Below are 24,930 nucleotides of genomic sequence, written 5' to 3'. Positions count from 1 at the left end.
GACCCCTTAAGATCAAATGTCAGTCAGCTTGGAGCGACTCCGCCCAGGCAGCAGTTGTGAACTTGGGGTTGCAGATCCTTTTGAGACCCCAGCGACAGCTCACTATTTTTCAGGACAAAATGCATAGGCGCACACTTTCGTCTACCTAGGTCTTCGTGACGCCCAGCCTCCTCACGTCTGCAGGGGTCGAGGAGCCCCGGCCAGGAAAGACTCCCGAACGACTCCCGGGCTGAGCTCCGCTCCACCTCTAGACCTAGCCTACCTAGCCCCTATCAAGAGAGGCGGTGTTCATTTTATAAGGTACAATAGGTCATTGGCCCTTTTGGCTCCAGGAAAGAACCATTTTTGGACCATCCTGACCTTTTACCCAACTCCATCTCTTATAGAACCTCAAATTTAACTTTTATAAGAGGATGGGAGGAAGACGCTCCTCCTGTGTGTGTGAGGTAGGGGTGGTCTTGGGTGGGGGTGGTCTCTGGCCTCCACGTGGCCAACGCTTAAAGGCCTAGGTCTAGGGAGAGGGGTTTGTTTCTGATGCTCCGCCCCCTCACCTAACAGGGAAACGCAGGAATCTGCCGAGAGAAAGTATCTTGTTTGGAGCTTGCAGGCTATTTTTAGCTAGTATTTTTAGCGTTTAAAAATACTCGGAGAGGCAGCAGTGTGCGCTGTTACTCATCTGTGGGTTGCTTCTGTTTCTCCCGGCAAGCGCATTCCCACATGTACACGCGTACCGCGCACACGACCACAGCCACATGGGGACTGCGTCCGAGATGTTTGCGTGGGTTGTACCCTAGGCCACCCACAAAATAGGAATCTGGTGCCAATAAGATGGGGGAGGACGGACAAGTCTCTCACCATTATGTCCCCAGCAGTGATAAGGGAAGGAGGCGGGAGCAGGAGCCACTAGGCATTTAGGGCGGTCACGATTCGAGGCATGATCTTCGGACTTTGCCCCAACCTTGGACCGTGGACACACGGCGACAGCCCTTTTCTCCAAGTTCCGTCTTTGCAGCTACACCCTTTCCCAAGGTGCAGCTCCCACACTGGGCGCATCAACGCTCGCATTTGATCACAGCACTGCTGTATGATAACTGGAGCATCGTGCACGTGGTCCAGGAGGCTGTAAACCTGCCTGTCTCTAGCCTCTTTCCATGATCATCACCCTCGTGCCTCTCTGGTCCCAGCCACCAACTACCTTGCTCCTATTCTGCTCTTAAGAAACAGGGCTCGAGCTGGGCAGACGGCCCAGCAGGTAAATGTGCTTGCCTCCAAGACTGACTGAGTTTGGTCCCCGGGACTCACATGGTCGAAGAAGAAAACCGACCTCCACAAACTGTCTTTTGACTTCTAGGCTTACAAAATAAATAATTTTATTTTGACACAGGGTCTAACTAGGTAGCTCTGAATGTCCAGGAACTTGCTATGTAACCTCATAGAGGTCCTCTTGTCTCTGGCTCCTGCGTGCTGTGATTTAAGGCAAACCATGCGTGGGTTATTTATTTATTTTTAAAGAAACACAACTAGGCTAGGTGGTAGCATGTGCCTTTAATTCCAACACTCAGGAATCAGAGACAGGTGGATCACTGAGGCCAGCCTGGTCTACCCAGGACAGCCAGGGCTACAGGAAGAAACCCTGTCTCAAAAAAGCTAAAAAGCCAACCAACCAAACAAAAAAGAAAGAAAGAAAGAAAGAAAACCACAACAGAACTAGCTGAGCATGGCACCAAAGAAAACCACAACAGAACTAGCTGAGCATGGCACCAAAGAAAACCACAACAGAACTAGCTGAGCATGGCACCCCTATAATCCCAGCAGCACTCGCTGAGGCAGGAGGATGGCTAGTTTGAGGCAAGCCTGGGCTGCATAGCAAGATTCTATCTTTGTAAGATTTTCTCCAGCAGTGTAGCTGGTTCGGTGCCATGCTCCTGTTAATAACCTCTTATCCATGCCCCTGCTAGCAACTCTAAGGAAACTCATTGGGTCTTCTTGGGAAGAGATAAGTGAGGGTGATGGGGAGGAGCTAGGGGAGTATGATCAAAAGATGTTAGGAGCATGTGTGAGACTATCATAATGGATTCACTATTGTGTGTGTGTGTGTATATATATATATATATATATATTTATGTTAACAGAAAACACTGAAATCACCCTGAGGTGAGGGCTGGTAAGATGGCTCATCTGGTATAGGTGATTGCCACCGAGTTCCAACCGTAGGTTCCTTACACCACATGGAAATAAATTTGGCAACTTATGCTCTGCCTTCCACCCCCGTGCTGAGGCAAGGGTGTGACCACACACAATAAACGAATGTAATAAAAACACTCATGCTGGGATGCAGTTCAGTTGGAGTGTTTGCCTAGCGCACAAAGCCCTGGATTTAATCCCCATCACCGCATAAACTTACATATATAATATCGTGAGATGAGACGTTCAAGGTCATCGCTAGCTGTATAGTTAGTTCAAGGCTGGCCCAGAGAATGGCCTTACGTGTGTGCACACACACATACCCCAAAGCTGCTGCTATTAAGTCCCTTGAAAGACCAAGCACTGGTCTATGAGCTTTCTATATATTACCCTAGTTAATTTCCATAATCACCCCATGAAGCTGTAACTATTACTTTAGTTTATAGGTGAAGGACCTTATCGCCCAGAGGGGTCAGTGTTCTGACGGAATGCAGAGCTAATAAATGACCATGTGGAGCTCGGAACCCAGACTGTCTGATGGCCAAACTCACACTTTTAACAAGGGCTAGAAACTCTAGGATGGTCCTCCTTCCCTCCGCCTATTTATACATTCTAAAAACTTGACTTTGGCCAGGTGTGGTGGCATACAACAGTGATTCCAGCACTTGGGAGGTGGAGGCAGGAGGGTTGTAAATTTGAAGCCACTCTGGGTTACATAGTAAGACCCTGTCTTTTAAAAAAAAAACACACACAACCAGCTAACCAACCAACCAACCAACCAACCAACCAAAACACCAGTTTTCTGAGCAGATGGAAGCCCCTGGGTTTGATCTCTTGGACCATACAAACCAGACCGAATCAACTGCTTGGGTCTGGGGCGGTTCCAGTTCAGTGGTAGAGTTAGGCCTTGAGCTTGATTCCCAGAACTACAACAAACAAAACAGCACCCTTGAGCTTTCTATAAAGCCTTCCCTTAATAATTTCACCTAGTTCTAAATACCGGTTAGTTCATTTCCTCAATTTGCACGCTGTTCATTGGAGTATGTTTCTCTTTGTTTTATAACTGTAGAACTTGCAAATGCTCTCAGATGGTGTGTGGCTGTTTTGGTTGCTCCAGCACCCAGGGGCCTCCTCTAGGACAGGGTTGGAGGTTCCTTAATGAGGTCTTAATGAAGAGGACCAGACCAAGCTCTGCTGGGAACCCCCGCCAAGTTGCAGTTTTCCTCGCGGGGGAGGGGTGAGCTGTGGGTGGGGGTGCTGCCCAAGAGATGCTCACCCACGGTAGCCATCAGTCTCTGTCTTAATTACATGTGCACTCCCATCTTGGCCATGCGCCAGCATGCTCTCCCTCTTTCCTGGGATGCAGGAGGTTGCAGGGGAGGTGTGGGTGTTTCTGGGAGCAGGGAGGGACAGATGGGGAAAGCTGCTGCATGGGAGTATTTTGAGAAATCTAGGGTGAGGGAAACAGATTCACACAGCGTCCAGTCTTGTCCAGCAGGTCTGGCTGCTGCAAAATGCAGCCAACAAAGATCTATACCTTATTTCTCAACTAGCTAAGTTTCTGTGAGATCCCCTTCTCTTCAGAGCCTTCTTCCTGAAGTGGGCTGGGTGAAAAGGAGATACTCCTTTAGGGTCTGAATCTGGCTGAAGCTCCATGACTCTAGTCTGAAATATCCAGAGCCCAGTGGGCTAGACTGCAGCCCCAAGGCTGCCATTCCTCTGGGGCAGGGCAGGTCATTTTCTTTACCTCAGTCAGGGTTAGCTCTACAAGGACAGGGACCAAAACCATGCTGCTGCTCTCAGATCGCAGTGGGCAGCTCTGACCAGGTGACAAAGCTTGGGCTCAGGAAGCTGTTTCAAGGCCATGGCCCCAATCCTTGCAAGTGTCTGTCGTTGTCACAGAAACAGACTGCGGGCTTGATGGAGGCGTGGAAAAAGCAGGGGCTCTGGGTCTTGGGGAGGAGCTGGGCTTGGGGAGGGGCTGGGCTTCCAGCCCACAGTGCACCTTGGGGAGGAGGGTCAGTTTGCCCTTCGGACCACCTACAGGAAACTCTACCTCCTTGTGTGAATCAGACCCCTACCGGTCAAATGTTCTGTGCTCCTCCAAGCCTCAGGAAATCTGGCCTGAACCAGCCAAATTCTAGAAGCCCACACACTTCCTTCTCTTGCCTATAGCTCTGTCTCGGGTGCCAGTTTTATGTATCCACTGAGGTAAGAGGGGACAAGGGACCACGTGTACAGCTCAGCTCTGAACATGATGTTTGTTTCTGAGGCTGATGGTCAGTGGAGCGGGTCCCCCGGGGGCAGGGAACATTTTGCTAGGCTTGGATTAACTTGTGTTCCTTTGCTCCACCCCAGCGGGGTGTTAACTTATGGCGACATCCTGGAGTTTGTGTGTGTGCTGTGTGTGTGTGTGGGTGTGTGGGTGAGTGTTGAAGGGAAGACAGAATGGATGGAGGGTTATGGGCACCAATTAAGAAGTGGACCTGGGTAAAGCAGTGCCAAGAATGCTGCCAGGTTCACAGCCTGTAGTCTTTACGAAATGGAGACTGGAGACTTTAGGACTGCACTGTTTCCAACATTTGGTCCCAAACCCACTTCCCTTCCCTCCTAGGTAGTGAGAACTTGTCCTGGCCGTGGGGACTCTCCAGTGTTTCCTCTCAGTGACCTTCTCAGCACAGACTGAAGCCCTCAGGTAGTTTGGCCTCTTTAGAGTGACTGAGCCTGGCTGGGGTGGGCCAGGTAAGGATGGGTCCCAGGGTCAAACAAGAGAGAGCAGAGGTACAGTCCAGTGTGGCTGAGTCAACAGAGAGGGAGGGAAGGAGACAGGAGAGGAAGGTCCACTTTTTGTCCTGGAGTTCTTGGGCAGTCACTGCCACCCTCTCTACTTGTTCTCACTGCGGGGCACCATTCAAGTCCAGAGTCCCACCCGAGAGGTGGGTCACATGAGCTTGGCTTATATAATCTCCCTGTCACTGAACAGCTGGAACCCAAGGCTTCAGAAGATGAGTCAGGCAAATAGGACCAAGAGATTCCATCACCTCTAGAAACAGGTCCCCCAGCAGAGAGAGAAAAAGGGCAGGGCGGGAAGATTGTGTGCGGCACAGACAGCCTAGACCCCGCTTGGGTCCCTCAGTTCCTGGTTCTGTGTGGAGGAGGCAGGTACCTAGCCCGCTGACTGTGCTGAGAAAGGGACCTGGGCCAACGCTTGGCTCTTCTAGGGGAGAGGAGGTGAGGCCTGGGCGGGGCAAGTGCAAGGCCGGCGGCCAGCAGGCAGGGTGCCAGGGCAGGCCAGGGAGCAGCTGGGGGGTGGATCATAGAGGATTAGAAAGGATTGTAGGGGTTAAAGCACAGGCCTGGCAGCGCTCAGTGGGAACAGCTTGTCCTTCCATAGGCCCCGGGAACAGAAGAGGTGGGGCGGAGGGGGGGGCGCCTGGGTTGCTGCTCTCTGGCTTTAGACTCTGCAGGGCTGAGCCACCTGGGCTGGCTTGCCATCCTCACTGGGAGAGTGAGTTTACTCCTTACACCTTGGTGGCTCCTGGCTCATTCTTCTCTGTTTTTGGAGAACCGGAGCCTCAGGGGAGACCCTCACAGTCCCAGGGTTGAGCCGCACCCTCACCCACTACATTCCTCCCTACACGTTATTTGCTCACACTCAGTGGAGCCCGTGAAGCCCCAAGTGAAGGTTGCCCGGTACTGTTTTAGTGGCTTCAGATGCCTCCACCCTCACTGTTGCTTTGAGCCTTGTGGCATCCCTATGAGGTGGTTAAGGCAGGTTTGTGCACTCACTTTTATAGAGGAGGAAAGGCATCTGAGCCACCCAAGGTTAAAGGGTCAGACTGTGTCTTTCAGAGGTCATGGGACAGCCTGGCTTATCCTCAGATGACCTCTTCCTTCTCCACCGCTGAGGACACAAACATTCAAGCCTGCCTCCTATCGTAAGCAGGTAAGAATGGATTTCCTGAGGTGAACTGAAGGCAGGAACTGGCTTGCACATTCTCGCCTCCCAAAACACTCGGCCAGGTGCAAAATGACTGACCTTTCCTGAGCACCTACTGTGTGAGCACCTACTGCGGTCTGAGCACCTACTGCATGCCTGAGCGCCTACTGTGAGCACCTACTGTATGTCTGAGTGCCTACTGTGAGCACCTACTGTGTGTCTGAGTGCCTACTGTGAGCACCTACTACGTGTCTGAGCGCCTACTGTGAGCACCTACTACGTGTCTGAGCACCTACTGTGAGCACCTACTGTGTGTCTGAGCCCCTACTGTGTGTCTGAGTACCTACTGTGTGAGTGCCTACTGTGTGTCTGAGTGCCTACTGTGTGTCTGAGCATCTACTGTGTGAGCAGCTACTGTGTATCTGAGCACTTACTGCATGTCTGAGCACCTACTGTGTGAGTGACTACTGCGTATCTGAGCGCCTACTGCGTGTCTGAGCACCTACTGCGTGTCAGTAGTGCTCCTCTGGCCCAGTAATTTGTGCAATGGGACCTGTGGGTGCTTTCATTTTATAGATGTGCAGACAGCTTCACGTGAAGGGAACTGCCTGGGAAAGCCTGGTACTAGGTGCAGAGTACTGAGCTAGGACGCAGAGCACCGTGAAGATGCTTTGTTTTAGAAAGACGCCATCTTTGGAGAACAGAGATTACTGGAAAGCTTAGGAGGGGGGCAGATTTCAAGGCATCTGCTCTCACTGCTTCAGGATACAATCAGCCCCCGGAAGAGAGCACAAGAGGGCAGAGGTTAAGTGAAGGTCTATAGGCCAGTGAGACCTTGGAGGTCTCTCCTGGCTGGTGGGATTGAGTGGGGCTCAACCTTAGGGCATCCTTGACCACCTAACAGTGTTGTGCCTTGCTTCTGGGTGGGAAGGACAGAGAGGGTGGGGATCGACCTTGCTCAGGATATGTGTTCCTTCTATTAGGTCCTTTCTGAAAACAAGTCTCTCTGGCTCTGGAGCGAGGTAGGGCCAGGTATCTCCGGGAGCAGTGGTGGGAAAGGGGGCAGCAGACTTCAGAAGAGTTGTACCCAGGCTGTGGGGATCTCACTCCCAGAAAGGACAGAGCACACTCTTGTGAGGCAGATGATGGGAGTCTGCAGTTCAGTCTTTGGCCAAGAAAGCTTCAGCTTGAGCAGGCTTAGGCAACCGGAAAGCTTGTAACAGGGCAGATTCGACGGCACTATCAGAATATCTGGAGCGTGTGCTCCAGAGGCCTGGTGAACCACTAAGTGATCCTGACGCAGGCTACCTGCAGACCCCATGGAGAAGCAAAGCACACATATACAAGAAGAGTTCCTTTTTTCTATGCAAAGGAAGAGCCAGCAGAAGCTCCCTCACTCATGGGAGCATTGCCCCTCATCCTCACCCCGTGAACAACACAGCATGTCCCAGTGCACCCTACTCCATCCCATGCCTGTAGCCAACTGGGAGACGCAGCTTTAGGTCTACCATGACACTTCCCAGATGGCCCAGCCAGGCCCAAACACTTTAAGTATTACCAAAGTTGTCCCAAGACCTTTCATCACGGCACACTTTATAGCTTATGACCCAACTATGGCCCCAGGTCCTGAATGCCCCCCTGAGTGTCTGAACAAACCTCTAAAGCACCATTTCTTCTTGTGGCACGGCTCTCATTTACCAAGAACTAACTTACGTTCTATGAGGAGGGGTACACAAGGAAACAAGAGAACACGGCACCCAACCCTCTTGTCCACACGCTTGCCTATTTACGTCCTCTGCCCATTAATCCACCCACCCACACACCCCTCCTCTCCCCCAGTCCCTCCTCCCTCCAATCTAGTCACTCATCCATCCAGCCATGCAATCAGCAGGTGGTCAGCTGAGCTCTGAGTTGCCGGAGGCACCCGGGGAGGGGGGTAGAGATAGGATCATTTGAAATCTCCGAGAGCTCGCCACCTAATGGACACACCAATAACTGCAGGAGAGGCCGAACGTAGTCACTGCCCCAGGGGGAGGTGTGTTAGATTAGGGATTAGATGTGAGCGAGACCACGCCAGCCCTTGGTCAATCTCCAGTAGAACCTCTTCCCTCATTCCAGCCCAGTCAGGGCTGGAGTATTGCGGTATTAGATCATCCCCAGACAAAAGACTCTGCATTATTTTCTCCAAAGACACAAATCCTACTATCCAGATACCCTGGATCTGAGCTGCCAACGTCAGGGGAAAGAGTTCTCCTACTCTTGATATCTCATGGGAGGAGTAGGGATGGGGTGGGAGGATGGCTCTCTTCACAAAGAGAGCATTGTGGTCACCTCCACTCTGGCATCCATCCCTGGATGGACCAGGGCCTACATGGGACCCTGATATTTTGGATGGGAAAGTACAGGGTGAAGAACAATGCAGATAGGGGTGTCTGGACATTCTAGAGCATCTTTGGACCAATTCCCAAGTGTGAAAGGCTTTGGAACCTGGGTCGGCCCTTCCCCTCAGCTCTGAGCCATGGGGCCACCAGCCACGCTGGGATGACCTTCCTCTTACTTGTCTTCACTAGTGCTGCCTTCAACCATGGGTCAGGTTGGGAGATCTGTTCCTAGCCTGGCCCTTTATAAGACTGTCTGTCTCCCCAGCCCGTCACGGGATCCCCAAGAGTAAACTCACCATGGTGTCTTGACCTGGGGAATTGGAGCGGCTGGGCCCAGAGACCTGGCCCTTGCCCTTCTCCCACAGTGTGTAGCGGCCACTTGGTCGGTAGGTGGGACTGAGGACTTCAGGGATTCGGGAGGGAGGGGCTTGCGTGAGCACCTGTGGTGCACTGCCCTTGCGACCATAGTTCTCCAGGTAGTCTGTTAGGTACTCATTGCGGCTGGCTGCTTGGTAGAGGCCCTGCAGGGCACAGAGCTCCTTACGGGTGCGGGCCAGCATGGGGCTGCGGCCCAGGTTCCCCGGGTCTATCCGGTAGCCATCTGAGGTCCGGTAGCCATCTGAAGTCCGGTAGCTATCTGAGGTCCGGAGGCTGGAGAAATCCCGGGCCAGGTCTGAGTGGCTGTTTGATTTCTTCTGGCTCAGGGTCATCCCCTGGTCTCGGGCACTCATGGGCAAGTAGCTGAGGGAGTTGCTGGTCACTCCATACGTGAATCCACTGCCTCCGTTGAGTCCGCTGCCTGAAGGCCTTTCATTGCCCCGGGTCTGGCTCTCAGCGCGCTTACTACCCCCAATGAAGTCAGGTCTCAACAGGGGGCGGCCCCTGTCATAGTCCAGGATGGAGGAGGGGCCGTAGGTTCGGGGCCGAGGGAGGAAGCTGGTTGGGGAGACCGGCTTGAAACCAAGTTTTTCCTTCTCCAGGAAGGAGGCGGCCAGGTTGGCCCCATAGGAAGAGGGGGTGTAGGTGCTATAGCCTGATTTGGCATAAGGGGCATCTGTGTAGCGGGACGACTCTGTATAGCGCTTCAGGGTGGAGGAGAGCTGGGACATCCTTCAGGGTGGCACTCAGTGGGTACTGGGAGCCTCATGGGCTGAAAGACAAGGAAAGCAGTTGTCAAAGTGTCCTGCAAGGTGCCAGGCTTACCCCGTACTTGCTCTTAATGCCACGTGGGCCACAACCTTAAGACCTAACAGGCGCTACTCAGGGCCTGCCCACAACAGGCTGGCTAGCTTCAGAGAAACACATATGCAAACAGGTATGTACACGGGCTTGTGTGTACCCATGAACACACAAGAAAAAATCAGTATCAGTCTGTTGCAGTCTCCCTTGATTCTCCTAAGACCCAAACATGCAGTGTCCCAGCCCCCCTCTATGTCACACACAATCTCTAGGCAGATCCCACCCTGGGCTTCTTCTAAGTCTTGGCAGGAGCTTCAGAGCTGGTGGGGGTTGAAGGAGTCCCGCCACCTTCATTGCCTGGACTGAGGACTAGGAGCATTTTGAGTTACAGCTGCTTCCCTGCCTTTGGGAAGCAATACTCCTTCAGGTACAGACTGCACCCTGGAAATGTGCTGGTGACCACAGGGTCAGATTCCTCATGAGGAAAAAGAGGTCTCAGGAGAGGATGTGTGCTCGAGGAAGTGGTGAGGGAACGTCAGGCAGAGGGGCTGGACCCGACCTACCTCAGTGCTCTTCCTTGGACACAGGCACCTGCTGCTCGGTCACACAGCGAGGGGAACACTGGCGACATAGAACCTATCTATTTTCTTCCCTGTGTTTGGCCTAGTCTAAGTGGAGATTGAGAACCTATGGCCTAGGAGGTTTCCTGATCGAAGCAGGTGCCAAACTACTCTCAGAGTTACTTGACTTGTGCAAGAGGCGCCCCCTAGAGTCGAGATCGTGTACTGCAGAGGAGAGTCCCAGATTGAAGGTTTTTGCGGATTAATCACTGAACGTGGAGGTTGGACAGCCCTTAAGGTCATGCATTTTTAACCTCTCTATTGTACAGATAGGAACAGTGGCGCTTGTTTGCCCAAATTCACATGCTAGCTAGAGTCAGGACTGGAGCCCAGGTCGTGGCCCAGCACTCTTTCCCCTCATCAGAGTTAAACTGGTTCAGAGGCGTCCAGAATCCCTCCACCATGGGGCAGCAGTGGAGAAGGTGCTTTGGAGCAAGGAGCAAGGAGCATTAGGCTCCTTTCTTCAGACACTCTTGAGTCGGGGGCTCAGGTGGAGGCCTATCCAGGACTCTCAGAGTAGCATGTGATTTAACTCCCCCTCCCCCCACATCCCGTGTGTGTGTGTGTGTGTGTGTGTGTGTGTGTGTGTGTGTGTGTGTCACACATGAAAGTCAGAGGGCAACTTGTGGGAGTCAGTTCTATCTTTCCACCACGCAGGTTTTAGGGTTTGAATGTGGGTTCGTCAGGTTTGGTGGCAAGTGCTTTTTGACTTGCTGAGCCATCTCACTGGCCCCGGGGTTAGTTTTGAGTCCCCCGTGACAGGCTAGCTGAGCAAAATTACCCTAGTTATTTAACCTCTTTGAGCCCCAATTTCCTCACGTGTAAATGAGCATAATAATCATCAGGAATCCTATCTCGTTGTTGTAAGGAACCAGTGAGATAATAACACTTGAAAGCATTTAACAATGGTTATTATCTCCTCCGTGGCCCCAGCCTGGCAGCCCGGCTCCTCCCTTTGTATGTAGTCTATAATAATGGGAGGGCTGGCCATCTCCTGGCTTGGCTGGCTTAACCTCAGCTCCGGAGCCAGGCTCCCCACTGCCACCCCCAGTGAGTTAAGTGGGCAGTGGGCAGACATCTGGCCATTCAGCAGATACCGGCTCAAGCAGGCCCACAGCTTGCTTAGGCTAACAGCCCCGCTTACTAGGGCAGCGAGCAGTTTGTGCCGAGCCCCAAATGCGGAGAGCTTGGCAGAAGGCTACAGGAACTCAAGCTACTCATCAAGGCTTGGGATAGAAGTAGAGGTGCAAGGTGAGCTGGTTGCCACAGGACAGAGACCTCCAGCAATTTTGAGTCCTGGCTGGCATCAGAGAGCCTGTCTATCTCTACGGTCTGTCCTTTCCTTGCCTGGCTCAGGGGACCCCAACACCCCGCATGCACACCTCCTTATCCATTATGTTCCCTCCTCCCATGCAACTTCCACTTTGCTCAGGGAAATAGTAACTGGGAGAGGATCTGAAGCAGGGATAGAGGGAAACCATGGTGGGGTGGGGGGTTGCAGGCAAAGGCTTAGGGATGGGGGCAGGGGATCTGTCCTGCTCTATTTCACTTTGGAGAGCTCCATCAATAATGCAAAGTCAAAGAGACTCCAGGTCTCAGGCTCTGGACTCTGGGACGTACAGCAGCCAATCAGATTGCCCCCCCCCACCCCCAGAGTATGAGCTCATGGCTCCTCCCCACGGCTCTCCCTCCCTTCTACCAGACTGAGGCTCCTAGGGAATTGGTATTCTGCGGGCAGTGCCCCAAGCCTGTGACCTCTCTTAGCCCCTAGAATGACGCACGAGTGCCCAGGCCAAACAAGATACAGCAACAGGGACAGACAGCGTTTGGCACTGTTAAGGCTTGGACACATCTTCTAGTGCACAGAACCCTGGGGAGGGCTCCCCAATCCCAGCTCTCTTGCCTGCTCCAATCTGGCAGGCAACTGCCAAATCTCTCTTCTCCCCTCCCCCCAGTTCCACCAGTTACTCCATCACAGCCTCGGGGAGACTGCCACTCAGCTCTGATGCCTGCCTCCCAGTTTCCAGGGCTAGGAGAGGGTTCTCTTGCACATTCCACCCCCTAAAAAACCCCCTACTCTTAATGGAGAAAAATCCCAGGACCTTCTAGGTGAGAGACAACTTAAGTTGGTATCTCTTGGCATTACCTGGTTCTGCAGTCCCTGGAGGCTACAGAATGCACCATGGGCGGGAGCTTCTGTTGGGGATCTGGCTGTGGCCTTGCTGCGCAAGTCAGGGACAGGAAGGGCAGCACTCACATGGCTTCGAGTCTCCCTGTTGCCACAGGAACGGCTGGGACTGAATGGCTCTTTCATGGGGCAGTGGGAGGCCAGCCTATTGGCTGGGATCCCCCATACTCCTCCCTGTCCAGTGTGGGGCCCCTGCTGCCTGGCTCCTTTCATTGTTTATCCACAACTGGCAAGTTCAGGCATGTGGCTCCTGACTGTGCCTCCCCAGGTGCCTGCCACCTTGGACAAGGCGGGTAGTCCTAACTCATGCTCCTTCATGCCATCTTTATGGAGGTGTTGTTGCTTCCCCTCTGAGGTTCCCCATCAGTTTGCAAAAATTTCCCTAGAAACTGGCATGCTGGCATTGTTGTGCATAGACGCATTCAGCTTCCTGTGGGGGACATGGGAGCCATCCAGCTGTGACTTCTAGCCAGCTGGTCCCACACCTATAGACCAGGCACTAAGCTCACTGGGGATCTTGTATGCAGCTTCTGATTTTATCTGCCGGACAGCCTCATACCATATGCTCAGGGATCTCCCTAGCCTTCTTGGCGGTGTGCTCAGATGTCGAATCCTAAAGTCTCAGTGTGGATGCAAGCTTGAACTTTTTTCGGATACATAACCACTCAGGCTTACAAACATAATTGAAAAGGTTATATTGTCTATATTAAATTAAAATGAAAAGGAAATCCATAATTCTAAATGGACAAAGGATTTAAATAGTGAATTTTTGGGACAGGTCTTACTCTGTAGACTAGGCTGACTTCAAACTTTGCATCTTAGCTCCCGTTCCAAGTGCTGGGATTATAAGTATGAGCCACCACCCCTACCTAATGGGACTTTCAAATGACGTTTTTATCGCTCATATTTCAGAAGGTTTTAACATTTAAAACTGCACTGACTTGGGCTATGGTGGATTAACTCAGTCCTCCTGGCTGCTTTAAGCAGTAGACGCTAACATTATGTCTACTTGCAGATATGGAAATACTTCTTTCATCTCCCAGCGAGCTGCTGTATTACCAGAGCTGGACGGGACCTGTGCTCTGCCTTCTACTGTCACTCTGAAACTATCCCCTGTCCCCCCGAATCGAGAGAGGACCCCCCTCAGGAAGCAGATGTCCATTTCTCTAGGAAACACTCCTTCCTGCCGGAGCAGCCCCTGGATTTTCCACTGCAGGGGAATGAAAGTGAAGCCTGGTGCAACCTGAGCCGCAGCACAATACCGATCGGCCGTGAGATGGTGAGAGAAGCCTCCATTTCACTGGCTGTGCCAAGCTCTGTGTGTCCCCTGGTACTGGCATCTACCCCAGCACAGGCTCCTGGGCCCCAACCTGGTGGTGGACATACCCCTGAACCTTCTACCCCTGGCTGCTGCTTAGCCCGCTGCCTGGGTCCCCACACTAGGTGAGTCAGGGGTTGAAATGAATCCCGCTCCCTTGAGGCAGCCAACCTCCTGGCATCAGGTCACTGTCATCAGTTCCTGTCATTTCCTGTAGCTCACGTGAAGGGCTCCCGAACCTGCCCAGCTAGGGGAGTGGCTTAAACCTCAAGAATCCCAGACACTCCTGGCCCTGGAGGCAGGGGATGGGTGATGTCCCACATCTCCACAGACTCCATGCCCCTTTCTGTCCGCACGTGTTCACCTTCCCGAGGTAAAGGCATATCCACGTCTGTGGCTTTGCTACTGCCTGACAGAGATCTCCTGCTCCCCCCCCCAAGACAAACATCACGGGCACACCCAAAGCAGCACTAAGTTCCTTTCCTCCTACCCAGATGTTCAGGGCAGGTCAGTGGGGAGTCCCAGTTGGTCTCACTAGGTGCTTGGGAACCTCCACCATGGTGACCTCAGAGCTTCCCAAAGCTGCTTGCTAACTGCATCAGAATGTGCTGACCTGAGGGGTAAGATAGGCGAGGGGACCCTGTCATAGTCAGTGACCTGTCTTTCTGGCTGCTTGGATCCCTTGCTACTCTTTCGGGCCACAAGTGTCCACTCTGCAGATGTGGTGAAAACGACAAGAGGACAGGGGTAGCATGCATTCACATGTTATACCATTTGTTCCTCTCAGGCCCCTTGGGCTCCAGCCTGACCTCTGACCTGTTGCTAGCACCCCTCTCTCTATTAGAGGCTGGTTCTCAGGAGCCCACCCACTTATCACAGGATGCTTCTGCCTTTGGGGGATCGTACAAAGGTATTTGTGTCAGTCTCTATTATTCTCGGTTTGGGAAGGTACCTTAAGACTTGGGGAGGGGATGGGAGATGAGGAGGTAGGATAAAGAGATCAGAGACTGAAGAGATTACAACAACCATCCTGACATGTGGAGAAGTGGGTAGGCACAGGGGCATTGCTATGGGGTGTGTTTTTGATTTGGGGTTAGGAAGGGTGAATATCTCTGTAAGTCCAAGAAAAAGCAAAGAAACAGGCTTCCTTGAAGCAGAGATAGCTTTCAATTCTCTTTCCCATCCCCTCTGCCCAGGTACCTTTCCCAGTGGGTGACCCCTTCTCTTGAGAGAACTCCATCTCTCTCCCCTGAGGGCTTCAGCTGTCCTCTGCTCCCTTATCTTAAGGAGCATTTGGGCTTGGTTACAGCGCTCACCAGGCCAGTGGGTGGCGTCTATCATGCTCCTCCAAACCCACTCAGGGCTCACTTGGGTCACTCAGCTGCCCTTGAGGCTCAGAGACCAAAGAGAGAGCTACTGACCTGTATCCAGGGGTACTGGACGGGAGCTGGGGGCTTCTTTCCCAGCAGGGAAGGGACCGCAGTGTAGAGTCCAGAAGCTGGAGTCTAACTGGGGCTGGGTAATCCGGAGCTCAGGTTACGCTAGCTAGATATATATAGTATCTTATCTGACCTCGAAGAGATGGCAACTCACTTGCATTCCAAGCCCCAGGAGAATTAAAGGGGCAGTGACAGGCCCATCTTCCACCCGATGCCCGGCGACCTGATGGTCCCCGAGGAGAACTAGCTGGAAAGCTGGGAGGGGATATTTGGAAGTAAACCAGGAAGGATCAAGGGGGGGGCAGAGCCCAGGGATGGGACTGAATTGGAGTCCTAAACATGGAGGAGGTGGATTCTCTAGAGCTGTCAATCACAGACTGAGTGTCAGTCCAGCTGCGGGGATTCTGAGATGGGGAGGACCTAGCTATGGGGCACATGGGCAGAGAGAGGCTGGGGACCAGCACTCAGGTGTCCGTCCACTACTTTTAAAATCTAAAAAAATTTTTTTTTTAATGGTGGACTTCTACGTCTAGACCTGCATTCCCCTTCTTCCCCCCTTATGGGATCTAAGATAGCTTGCAAGGGTACTTCAGCTTTCTGAATTTTAGCCATGTAATTTGTACAACATGAATAACAGAGCCAGGGGTGATGGCACACACACACACACACACACACACACACACACACACACCTTTAATCCCCACGGAAGGCAGAGGCAGAAGGATCTCTGAGTTTAAGGCCAGCCTGGTCTACAAAACAGACAGCTAGGGCTACCCAGAAAAACCCTGTCTTAAAAAAAAACCCCAAACCCCAAATGAACAAACAAGCAAAAAATCCATGAATAATAACAATAATAGCAATTATGGCATCCCTCACAGTGATGAGATTAAAACAATAGTTTTAAGCTTCCTTGACCATAGCAAGAGCTCGATAAACTACAATCTTACAGACTATTTCCACTTCTTATCTAATTACTACTGTTAGCTGTGGCAGGCAACCTTTCCTAGACGGTGACCCTTCCTAGAAGAAAAAGGCCTCAGGCCACCCCTCAGGGAACTGCACTGGTGCCAGAGACCAGCCCTGTGGTTTCCTGAACTGGTCCATGTCCCCAAAATGGAAAGGGCAGACAAATCTTGCCACCTTCCCAAGGCGACAGGCCAAGCCTGCTTGGGCTCTTTTCCCCTTTGCTCAGAAAAAAATAGCAAGTGTGGCCTCCCTGGGCTGCCAGGAAAATGCCCAGCCTCAGAGAAGCCCTTCCAGTCTACCTGTTGGAGGGCTCAGGGTTCCAGGGCAGCAAAGGCAGGCTGGGCAGGGTTACGAGAGGAGGGCGTCTCTGGTCTTGGTGCACCTGTCTGTTCCCAAGACGATTCTTCTGTTTCTTGATGGCTCTTCCTGAAGACTGGAAGGCCCCGGGGCTGGTGCCTCCACCCTGTCTCAGCACAGGGTACTGACTCAGACTAGGTCCTGATGATGCACTTCAGAGGACGCCCTCATTCCAGTCCTCATTCCAGAGTGGCATGCATCTACGGCATCGAAGAGTAGGGGACACCCCCACCCTAGCCCATCTACCAGTTCTCCAAGCCTCTGGGCTTGTGGGTTATGTGTGTGCCTGTGTATGTGTGCTTATTCCTACGTTTGGAGAGATAAGCAGTCCCTACCGGGATCTTCAATCCGCCCTCATTCTCAAAAGCACTGGGGTCAAGAGCTATGAGTTCTCCCCCCTCATCAGAGCTGGAAGGGGTTGGCCAGGACTCCGCTTGGCTTGTTGCTTGCCAGGGAACACTGCATGGCTGCCTTTGCTTTGGGATTGGTGAGAATTTTAAAGTTGCCTCTTTCTGATTTGGGATTGGTGGAAAAATTTCCCTTCCGCTTAACTGCTGGCTTTCCCCAAGCCCCCTTCCCCCCCCCCGCTTCGGAAAACTGACCACAGACAGCCCCAGGAGGTTTGACAACAGGGAGGGAGGTAGCTGCACGCACACGTGGGGAGAGAGGGTGTCAGGGTCCAGGCGTCATTCTCAGGTCACACACCACACAGGGCACTGAGACCGGTACCCGCGGTAACAGTGTTTCCTCAGAACACATTGATCAGCACACAGATGGCTCTTCCTGGCACCCTGAGCTGGCAGCTGGCAGCCCCTCTCACACACTGGCACCCACAGCTGGAGTTCCCCCGCACAGCTGGCCCTCGCCCTACACTACTTCTCATGTCCAGCTTGCCCAGGCTGCGGTTGACACCCTACTTTCCGAGCCTCCAAGCTGGCACTGACCCCTGCTTTCCCCTTCTCGGATCTGCGACAGGTGGCACGTACCTGCCTCTTCTCGGAGGATGGACGAGTCGAACCGGGCACAAGCATGGAGCTGCGGATGAGTCCTGGCTGGTACTGGCGCGGCGCAGCGAGCAGTGGCTGACGCAGAGGGCTCCCTGGCCTCGCTCGGTGCCTGCCCGCCTCTCCCCCACCTCCGCCGGGGGCCCAGAAAGGACCTCCCCGGGAAATCGGCGCCACCCAGCGGGCAGCCGCCTCATTGCGCCCGGGCCGGGAAAGTCCCACCCCGCGTTCGCGTCACTGATATACGTCACGGCTATTGGCTTGTTTCTATTGTGGCGTCAATATAGCCCCGCCCGGCGTGAGTCTCCCAGGCAACCAGTATATACAGAGACCCACGTGGAGCAAAAGCACGCCTGTTTGGAGCCTGTAGCTCAAGGAAAGAAGTGGACTGGAATGTAACAGGTCCGGGCAGCTGGAAGGTCACGTCACGGGGAAAGGCAGCCTACCAGCTTTCAGATTTTAGGGAAGGCTTAATGTTACTGCACACTTTCATACCGGGCTGGGAATGATCAATTCCACAGTCTCTTCTCTTTCTGCCTACTTAATAAAATAAGTTATTTTATTAACGTATTAAATTAAATAAAAGTTAAATTAATTAATTAAATTAATTAAAATGAATTTATTTAAGCCAACTATACAGCAGTATTTATAGAGCCACATCAATCAAGCAGATAAGATTATGTCTGTTCAACATACTATTACTACGTTACTATTCAAACGACTCATCCTATGGGCTACTTATTAAGTATCTTATTAGACACTGTGATAAGTACGTTGCACGTATTAGTTTTCTCATTTAATCTTTTTAATGGTCCTGTAAAATGAGAACCACTATTATAGCCATCTATTGCACAATGTAGCTGAAGCCTAGAGGGTCCAGTGTCACGAGGTAACACTGGTAAATGGTGGTAAATGCCAAGGGCCAATTGCATTTCTACCAACACAGTATGGTGGTTCATTTAGGTGACTCACCCCAAGAAAGGGGAGATATTTTATCTAAACTATTAGCATTAGAATTAAAAAGAAGAGAGAGGCAATTTGTATTTTAATTTTAAACAAACCTGACTTCTAAAAGTTATTTACTTATTGTTTAGTTGGATAACACTCCTAGTCAATGAGAATCACTCTTGTTGGTTTGTTTCTTTGCTTTTGTTTTTGTTTTTTTGAGACAGTGTTTCTCTGTGTAACAGTCCTAGCTGTCCTGGAACTCACTCTGTAGACCAGCTTGGCCTCGAACTCACTGAGATCCACCTGCCTCTGCCTCCCAAGTGCTGGGATTAAAGGCGTGACCCTCCAGAGTTACTCTTAAAGGCACCCTGCTCCTTTGGCTTGTGTAGGACTCACAGTGAAGATGACTGGCTGTGGAGTCAGGGGGAGGAATTCTATGGGCTCTGAAGAGAAAGCAGAGACTGGCTGTGAGAATGGCTAGTGGATAAAAGCCCTTCCACCCCACGCCTGACAACCTCAGTTTGATCCCCAGAACCACTAGACGTGGTGGAAGGAGAGAACTGACTCCCATGGGTTTGTCCTCTGACCTGTACATGGGCATGCACTTACAAACACATAAACAGACAAATAGAAAAACAAAATGAAAACGAAATGCTACCATTGTTGGGCTTCCTCTCCAGGAGAAGAAGAAAAGACCGAGGCACATCTTGAAATTTTCCCTCTTAATTTTTATCACCACCCCTTCTCCCACACTGACGGAGAAAACTGCCCCACCAAGTAGGGTGGTGCCGAGGTACATCCAAGACTTCAGCTTTGCCTGGATCATTAATTCCTCCAGGTGCCCTTAGCTCCTTGTCCCATTTTCCACACTATTATGACAGTGGGTCTCCACTCTCAAGTTCCTCCTCCTCTTACATTTCCCAAATAATTTAGAAGGGGGATACTTACATTTTTTTTTACCAACCCGCACCCCACCACTTCATTAGGTAGGTGTGGAATATATGAGGCTCTGTTCTAGATACTGGAGATCGGGAAGCAAATAAAGCAGGCGCAATCTCTCTTTACTGGGCTCACATTTTAGGAGGAACAGAAGGACAATAACAAAAAGTACAAACTATAGTGTGTGAGGTGGAGCTAGAGCGGTGGAAGCCAGTTAGACAGCTGCGGGTGACAGGGCCGGCGTAGGCTGTGATCTGAGATGACCCGATGAGAAGGTTACAGATAAGTAATCTATAAGCGGCAAGAAGTGAGCCATGTGAGCGTGTAGGGGAAGAATGTTCTGGGCAGAAGGGGCGGTAAAAGCAGCGGTCCTGTGGTGGGAGCCATATGCTAGTTTTGCAGGAAAACTAGGTGGGTGTGGCTGGAGTGGTGTGTGGAAACAGCTTGCTGTGCCCGTAGCCATCTTGGGTCATAATCGTCATGATTTCCTGAGTTGTCTGATTTTTCCTACATAGTTTTGATGTGGGATGTTCTTCTGTATATGTGTTTCTTTTATCAGTTGAAGAATAAAGCTGTTTTGGCCAATGGCTTAGCAGAGTAAATCAGGTGTGAAATCTGAACAGAGAGAGAGAGAGAGAGAGAGAGAGAGAGAGAGAGAGAGAGAGAGAGAGAGAGAGANAGAGAGAGAGAGAGAGAGAGAGAGAGAGAGAGAGAGAGAGAGAGAAAGTCAAGGAGATGCCATTTAGCTGCCAAAGGAGAAAGATTCCAGGACATTACCCATAAGTCATAGCCTCGTGGTGATACATAGATTAGTAGAAATGTGTTAATTTAAGATATAAGAGCTAACTAGGAATATGCCTGAACCATTGGCCAAACAATGTTGTAATTAAAGTTCCTGTGTGATTATTCAGGTCTGGGTGGCTGGGAAATGAAAGTGCAGTCTCTGTCTGCATATTCTCTTGGTGTTCTGGCTAATTTTCTCAACTTGATACAAACTAGAGTTATCTGAAAGGAGTGAACCTCAACTGAGAAAATGCCTCTATAAGGTCTGGCTGAAGGCATTTTTTTAATCAGGCATTCATGGGGGAGTGTCCAAGCCACTGTGGGTCTTGCCATCCTCGTCTAGTGGTTCTGGGTTCTATTGAAAGTAGGTTGACCAATCCATGATGAGCAAAGCAGTAAGCAGGAGTCCTCCATTGCCTCTGCATCAGTTGCTGCCTCCAGGATCCTGCCCTGTTTGAGCTCCGGTCCTTGCTTCCTTCAGTGATGACAATGATGTGGAAGTATAAGCCAAAGAAACCCTTTCCTTCCCAAGTTGCTTTAGGTCATGGTGTTTCATCACAGCAATAGTAACCCTAACTAAGACCCCCAGAAAACTATAAAAAGTAAAACCATTAGAGTCACAGATGGGACTTTATAGCCAGACCTTGGCTGCCTATGATATTACCTTTAAGTAAATCAGGAATATGCTAGCCCGTGTTGGAACCCAATAATATGCTCCTTTTTTTGGCTCAAACTGTGGGGAATCCACTTGATCTTGCTGCTGCTCAGGCCCACCTTCTGGAAGGTTTCAGGCAGAGCAACAAGGCTCTGATTTCAGAATGGAGAATGAATCCAAAGAGAGCCAGAGCAGAACAAGGTTTGCGAATTCACCTGGGGAGAAATGATAGGAGCTTTCGCTGGTTTTCTGGAAGCAAGAGAATTGATGAGAGGTGGTTGTAACCCTGGCATGCTTCGACTGCAGCACGAACAGGGTTTGAGATGAGTTAGATAGCAAGAGGGACAGGGGGAATTGTTTTTTCTGAACGTGAGAGAGGGAAGCCGTAGAAGGGGCAGGTTTCGGCGGGGAGAGGCAGGGCGAGCAGCCTGGTAGTGTGTCATGCATTTGAGATGAGTGTTGGGTTATGGAGAAAGCAGACGTTGAAGTCTGGTGTGATCTGGGCTGGGGGTTTACGGCATTGAGAGTCCTCAGGTTATGTAAAACCACGGTATGAAGAGAGACTGGCAACTGTAGACAGAGAAGTGTGCGAGGCCTGAGCTCTGGGGTTTTCCAACATAAGTGGCTTCCGAGGTGGTTGGAACCATCAGACTGGAGTGGAGAGTGTGTTGGGTGCTAAGGAGGAGGGAAAGAGCCAAGTAGATTAAGTGAGATGAATTTCAGGATTGATTTAGAAGATTGATGACCTTGGCCAGAACATATTTGGTGGAGTTTGGTAGAGAGATCAGATGAAAATCTGAGTATGGATGAGTTCAACAAAGAATAGGAGGCAAGGGATGGAAAAAAAACCACCCTCTTTTAAGGTGTGTGTGTGTGTGTGTGTGTGTGTGTGTGTGTGTGTGTTATAGAATCAAGAACATGGGCCCGCACGTGCTGTGCTGCATAGGTGGAGGTCAGAGGACAACTTTTGAAAATTAATTCTCCCCTTCCTCCTTGTGCTTGGTGCTCACTGGTCCAGTTTCCTACTTCCATCTTGCTGTTGAAACACTGGGATTACGAATGTGCACTGTGGCTTTCATTTCTGACTTGGTCCTGGGGATATGAACTCTGTGGTCAGGCTTGTTTAGCAAGTGCTTTTACTCACTGCCCCATCTCTCTCTCTCTCTCTCTCTCTCTCTCTCTCTCTCTCTCTCTCTCTCTCTCTCTTTTATTTTTTGGGATAAGGTCTCACTATGTAGCCTTGGATTCACCATGTAGCGTGTGTGGTGCAGTTCCCCAATTACACAAAGAGATGGGCTTGGGCCTGGTAGTAGAAGGACTGGCTTTGATGGGGGGGCATGAACCACCTAAAGTGAGGGGAGAAGCCTAGAACTCTGGGACAGGCTCGGAGGTAAATGGATGTGGTAGGGATCTGGACGGCATCTTCTTTCAGTGAACTAGAAAGTGAGGCCAGGTAGCGAGGCTGGCTGAGGAAAGGCAGGCATTTGCAGAGTGAAGAGAAGTTAGAAGCAGACAGCTATTAAGTTAGAGGTGGTGGTGCAGACCTATAGTTTCAGCCATTCAGGAGGCTGAGGCTGAGGTTTGCAAGTTCAAGGCTTCTCTGGGCTGCAGAGTGAGGTCAAGGTCAGACAGTCTAAAGAGTATGAAGTCCCTATCAACAGTGCTAGAGATACATCTGAGTGACAGAGCGCTGGACATCTTGATTAGGGAAACAGGAAAAAAAAAAAACCCCAGACACTTAAAAGTAGCAAATAGGACTGGGGAGATGATTCATAGGTTAAGAACGCTCACTACTCTTCCAGAAGAGCCAAGTTCAGTCCCCAGCAACTGTATGAAGGCTCACAGTCATCTGTAACTCCAGTTCAGGGCATCTGAGCCCTCTTCTGGACTCCATGGGCACTGCACATATGTGCTGCACATCATACATGTAGGCAAGACACCCATACACATAAAATAAGATACATTAAAAAGGGGCTGGAGAGATGGCTCAGTGGTTAAGAGCATTGCCTGCTCTTCCAAAGGTCCTGAGTTCAATTCCCAGCAACCACATGGTGGCTCACAACCATCTGTAATGAAATCTGGTGCCCTCTTCTGGCCTTCAGGAATACACACAGACAGAATATTGTATACATAACAAATAAATAAATATCTAAAAAAAGATACATTAAAAATAAAAAAATACACTTAAAAAGGCTGCAAGTAGATCTGTGTCTAGAAAGGGAGACTTCCATTCACTTTGGGAATGCTGAGTTTGTGCTTTGGAGTTTCTGCAAGGGGTTTCTATTTCTGAAGCACAAGGCAAGTACCTACCATTGACACAAGAGGAATTCTTATTTCTTCATTTTCTTACTTCCCAAATGCTCATTAGGGTTAGGTTTAGGTTAGGGATATGGTTAATGTAGTATTAGGTTAGGGTTAGGATTAGGTTTAGGTGTTAGCCTGCATCCATGCCCCTTGGTCTAGAGCCTGTGAACTTTTTTCAGTCCCACCAGCATTTATGAGGGCTCTATCTTCTTTGCTTGCCAGTCCATATTACCTCCTTGATTATAATCATTCTATAGGGTGTTACTTCTTACCTCATTGTGGTTTTGATTGACAGTTTTCCAATGGCTACAGATGCTGAGCATTGTTTCATTAGCTTGCTCGCTTATATCTTCTCCACAGTAATGTCTCATTCAATTTTTTTTGCCTCCTTATTTAAGAAAATGACGGTTTAAAAAAGAGTAGTTTTAGGTTAGCAGAACAATCAAATATGTACCTTATCTTATGCACGTATAGCTCCCCTGTTTTGGTGACCCACCTTGGTAGGTTTGTTACATTAATGCTCCTGCGTTGACATGTCACAGTCCCAGGAAGTCCACAGTCAGGGCTCACGTCTGCTTTCACTTCTTACTCCCTCTTTTTATTCTTCTCTCGTACATTACACCCCAACCACAGGAATGCTGTACTTTATTTATCCGTGCGTGTGTGCATGCCCCATTGGAGACAAGAAGAGGGACTCTGATCCCTTGGAGGTGGGGTTACAGGTGGTTGTAAGCCATTCAGCGTAGGTGCTGGGAACTGACCTTGGAACTTCTGGAAAAACAGCAAGCGCTCATAACTGCTGAGCCATCTCTCCAGCCCCAGAGACACCTGTTGAGTATGTTTGGATGGGGATCTTTTTGTGGCTTCTTGCTTTGTAGACAGTGAAGGGAAGACAGGCATTTCTTTGGGGTTTTCAGAGCTATACAAAAGAAAATTGGTCCAGCAGGAGCTGGTAGGAGCCCATGAGGAAGGCAGAAGACTAAGGGCAGCAGGAAGGGCTAGGGAAGAGGAGCTTTGGTGCATCTGGGGACCAACAGAGAAAAGGAGGTGGGTAGAAGATAGACACCTTTCAACCTATTGGGACTCCATGTTGCGGGCTGAGACACAGTTTTGTATACACTAATGTGTCAAGAGCCCTGGGCTCGTGGTGGCTTGTTAGGGTTAGAGGCAACACTGCTGTGTGCCGGGCTCAGCTGTACTCTGAGGAAGTTTTCACTCCCTCTCAGCTGTACTGAGGAAGAAAATAAGAACTGTGTGGTGGCCCTGGCCTGGCACAGAAAAAAGAGTCCCCTGCTCTCAGGACTCCGGGGTAGAGTGCTCAGAGCATTCCTAGGCTGAAAGTGTTGATCTCAGCCTCCGGCAGCTGGGCTGAGAGGTTTCTGGAAGCCCCCTTGTTCTATCTCTTCTTTTGGAGTTTGGCTATTACATGTAAGAACGGTAGGTCAAACAACCCACAGCTGTAGTCCAATCCAGGGTGGCAATGGTTCTCCTCTCGTGAGTGTAGCTGGTATGACTGAGCAACTGAGCCTTTTTTATTTTTCTGCCTGTTTATTTTTTATTTTTTCATTTTTTAATAATTTATTTAACTTTATTTTATGTACATTGACATCAGAGCCCCTGGAGCTGGAATTACAGACAGCTGTGAGCTGTCCTGTGGGTGGATGCTAGGAATTGGACCCAGATTCTCTGGAAGAGCAGCCAGTGCTTTTAACTGCTGAGCCATCT

The 24,930-nt window shown here is 50.6% G+C and overlaps 1 protein-coding gene and 1 long non-coding RNA gene across 6 annotated transcripts in view; one reads left to right on the top strand and one right to left on the bottom strand.

The window, feature by feature from the left end:
- The window catches only part of Usp2 (ubiquitin specific peptidase 2), a 28,710-nt gene extending 11,005 nt beyond the window's left edge, over positions 1-17,705 (bottom strand). The window contains exons 1-2 of one of the 3 annotated variants that reach the window (XM_050120099.1): positions 17,559-17,705; positions 8,802-9,655 (exon numbers count right to left, since the gene is read on the bottom strand). In XM_050120099.1, coding sequence (XP_049976056.1) covers positions 8,802-9,614 — 813 coding nt within the window. In that variant the 5' untranslated portion in view covers positions 9,615-9,655; positions 17,559-17,705. Of the gene's footprint in view, positions 1-8,801; positions 9,656-12,450; positions 12,571-15,231; positions 15,302-17,558 lie in introns of those variants that run through there. The other 2 variants (XM_050120101.1, XM_050120100.1) reach the window with 2 other exon arrangements.
- Positions 3,901-17,691, top strand: LOC126487369 (uncharacterized). Of its 3 annotated transcripts, none has more exons than XR_007588350.1 (5): positions 3,901-4,395; positions 4,799-4,926; positions 6,037-6,130; positions 13,508-13,771; positions 17,548-17,691. It is a non-coding gene; the product is annotated as an uncharacterized lncRNA (long non-coding RNA). The 3 variants fall into 3 exon arrangements; XR_007588348.1 differs by having other exon boundaries at positions 3,906-4,395; positions 4,799-4,879; XR_007588349.1 differs by lacking the exon at positions 4,799-4,926 and having other exon boundaries at positions 3,912-4,395.
- Positions 17,706-24,930: the final 7,225 nt, after the last annotated feature.

This window comes from Alexandromys fortis, unplaced genomic scaffold (assembly GCF_014885135.2).
Source record: "Alexandromys fortis isolate MF-2015 unplaced genomic scaffold, M_Fortis_MF-2015_v1.1 scaffold_190, whole genome shotgun sequence".
Lineage (NCBI taxonomy): Eukaryota > Metazoa > Chordata > Mammalia > Rodentia > Cricetidae > Alexandromys > Alexandromys fortis.
This window is presented reverse-complemented; position numbering and strand designations above follow the sequence as displayed.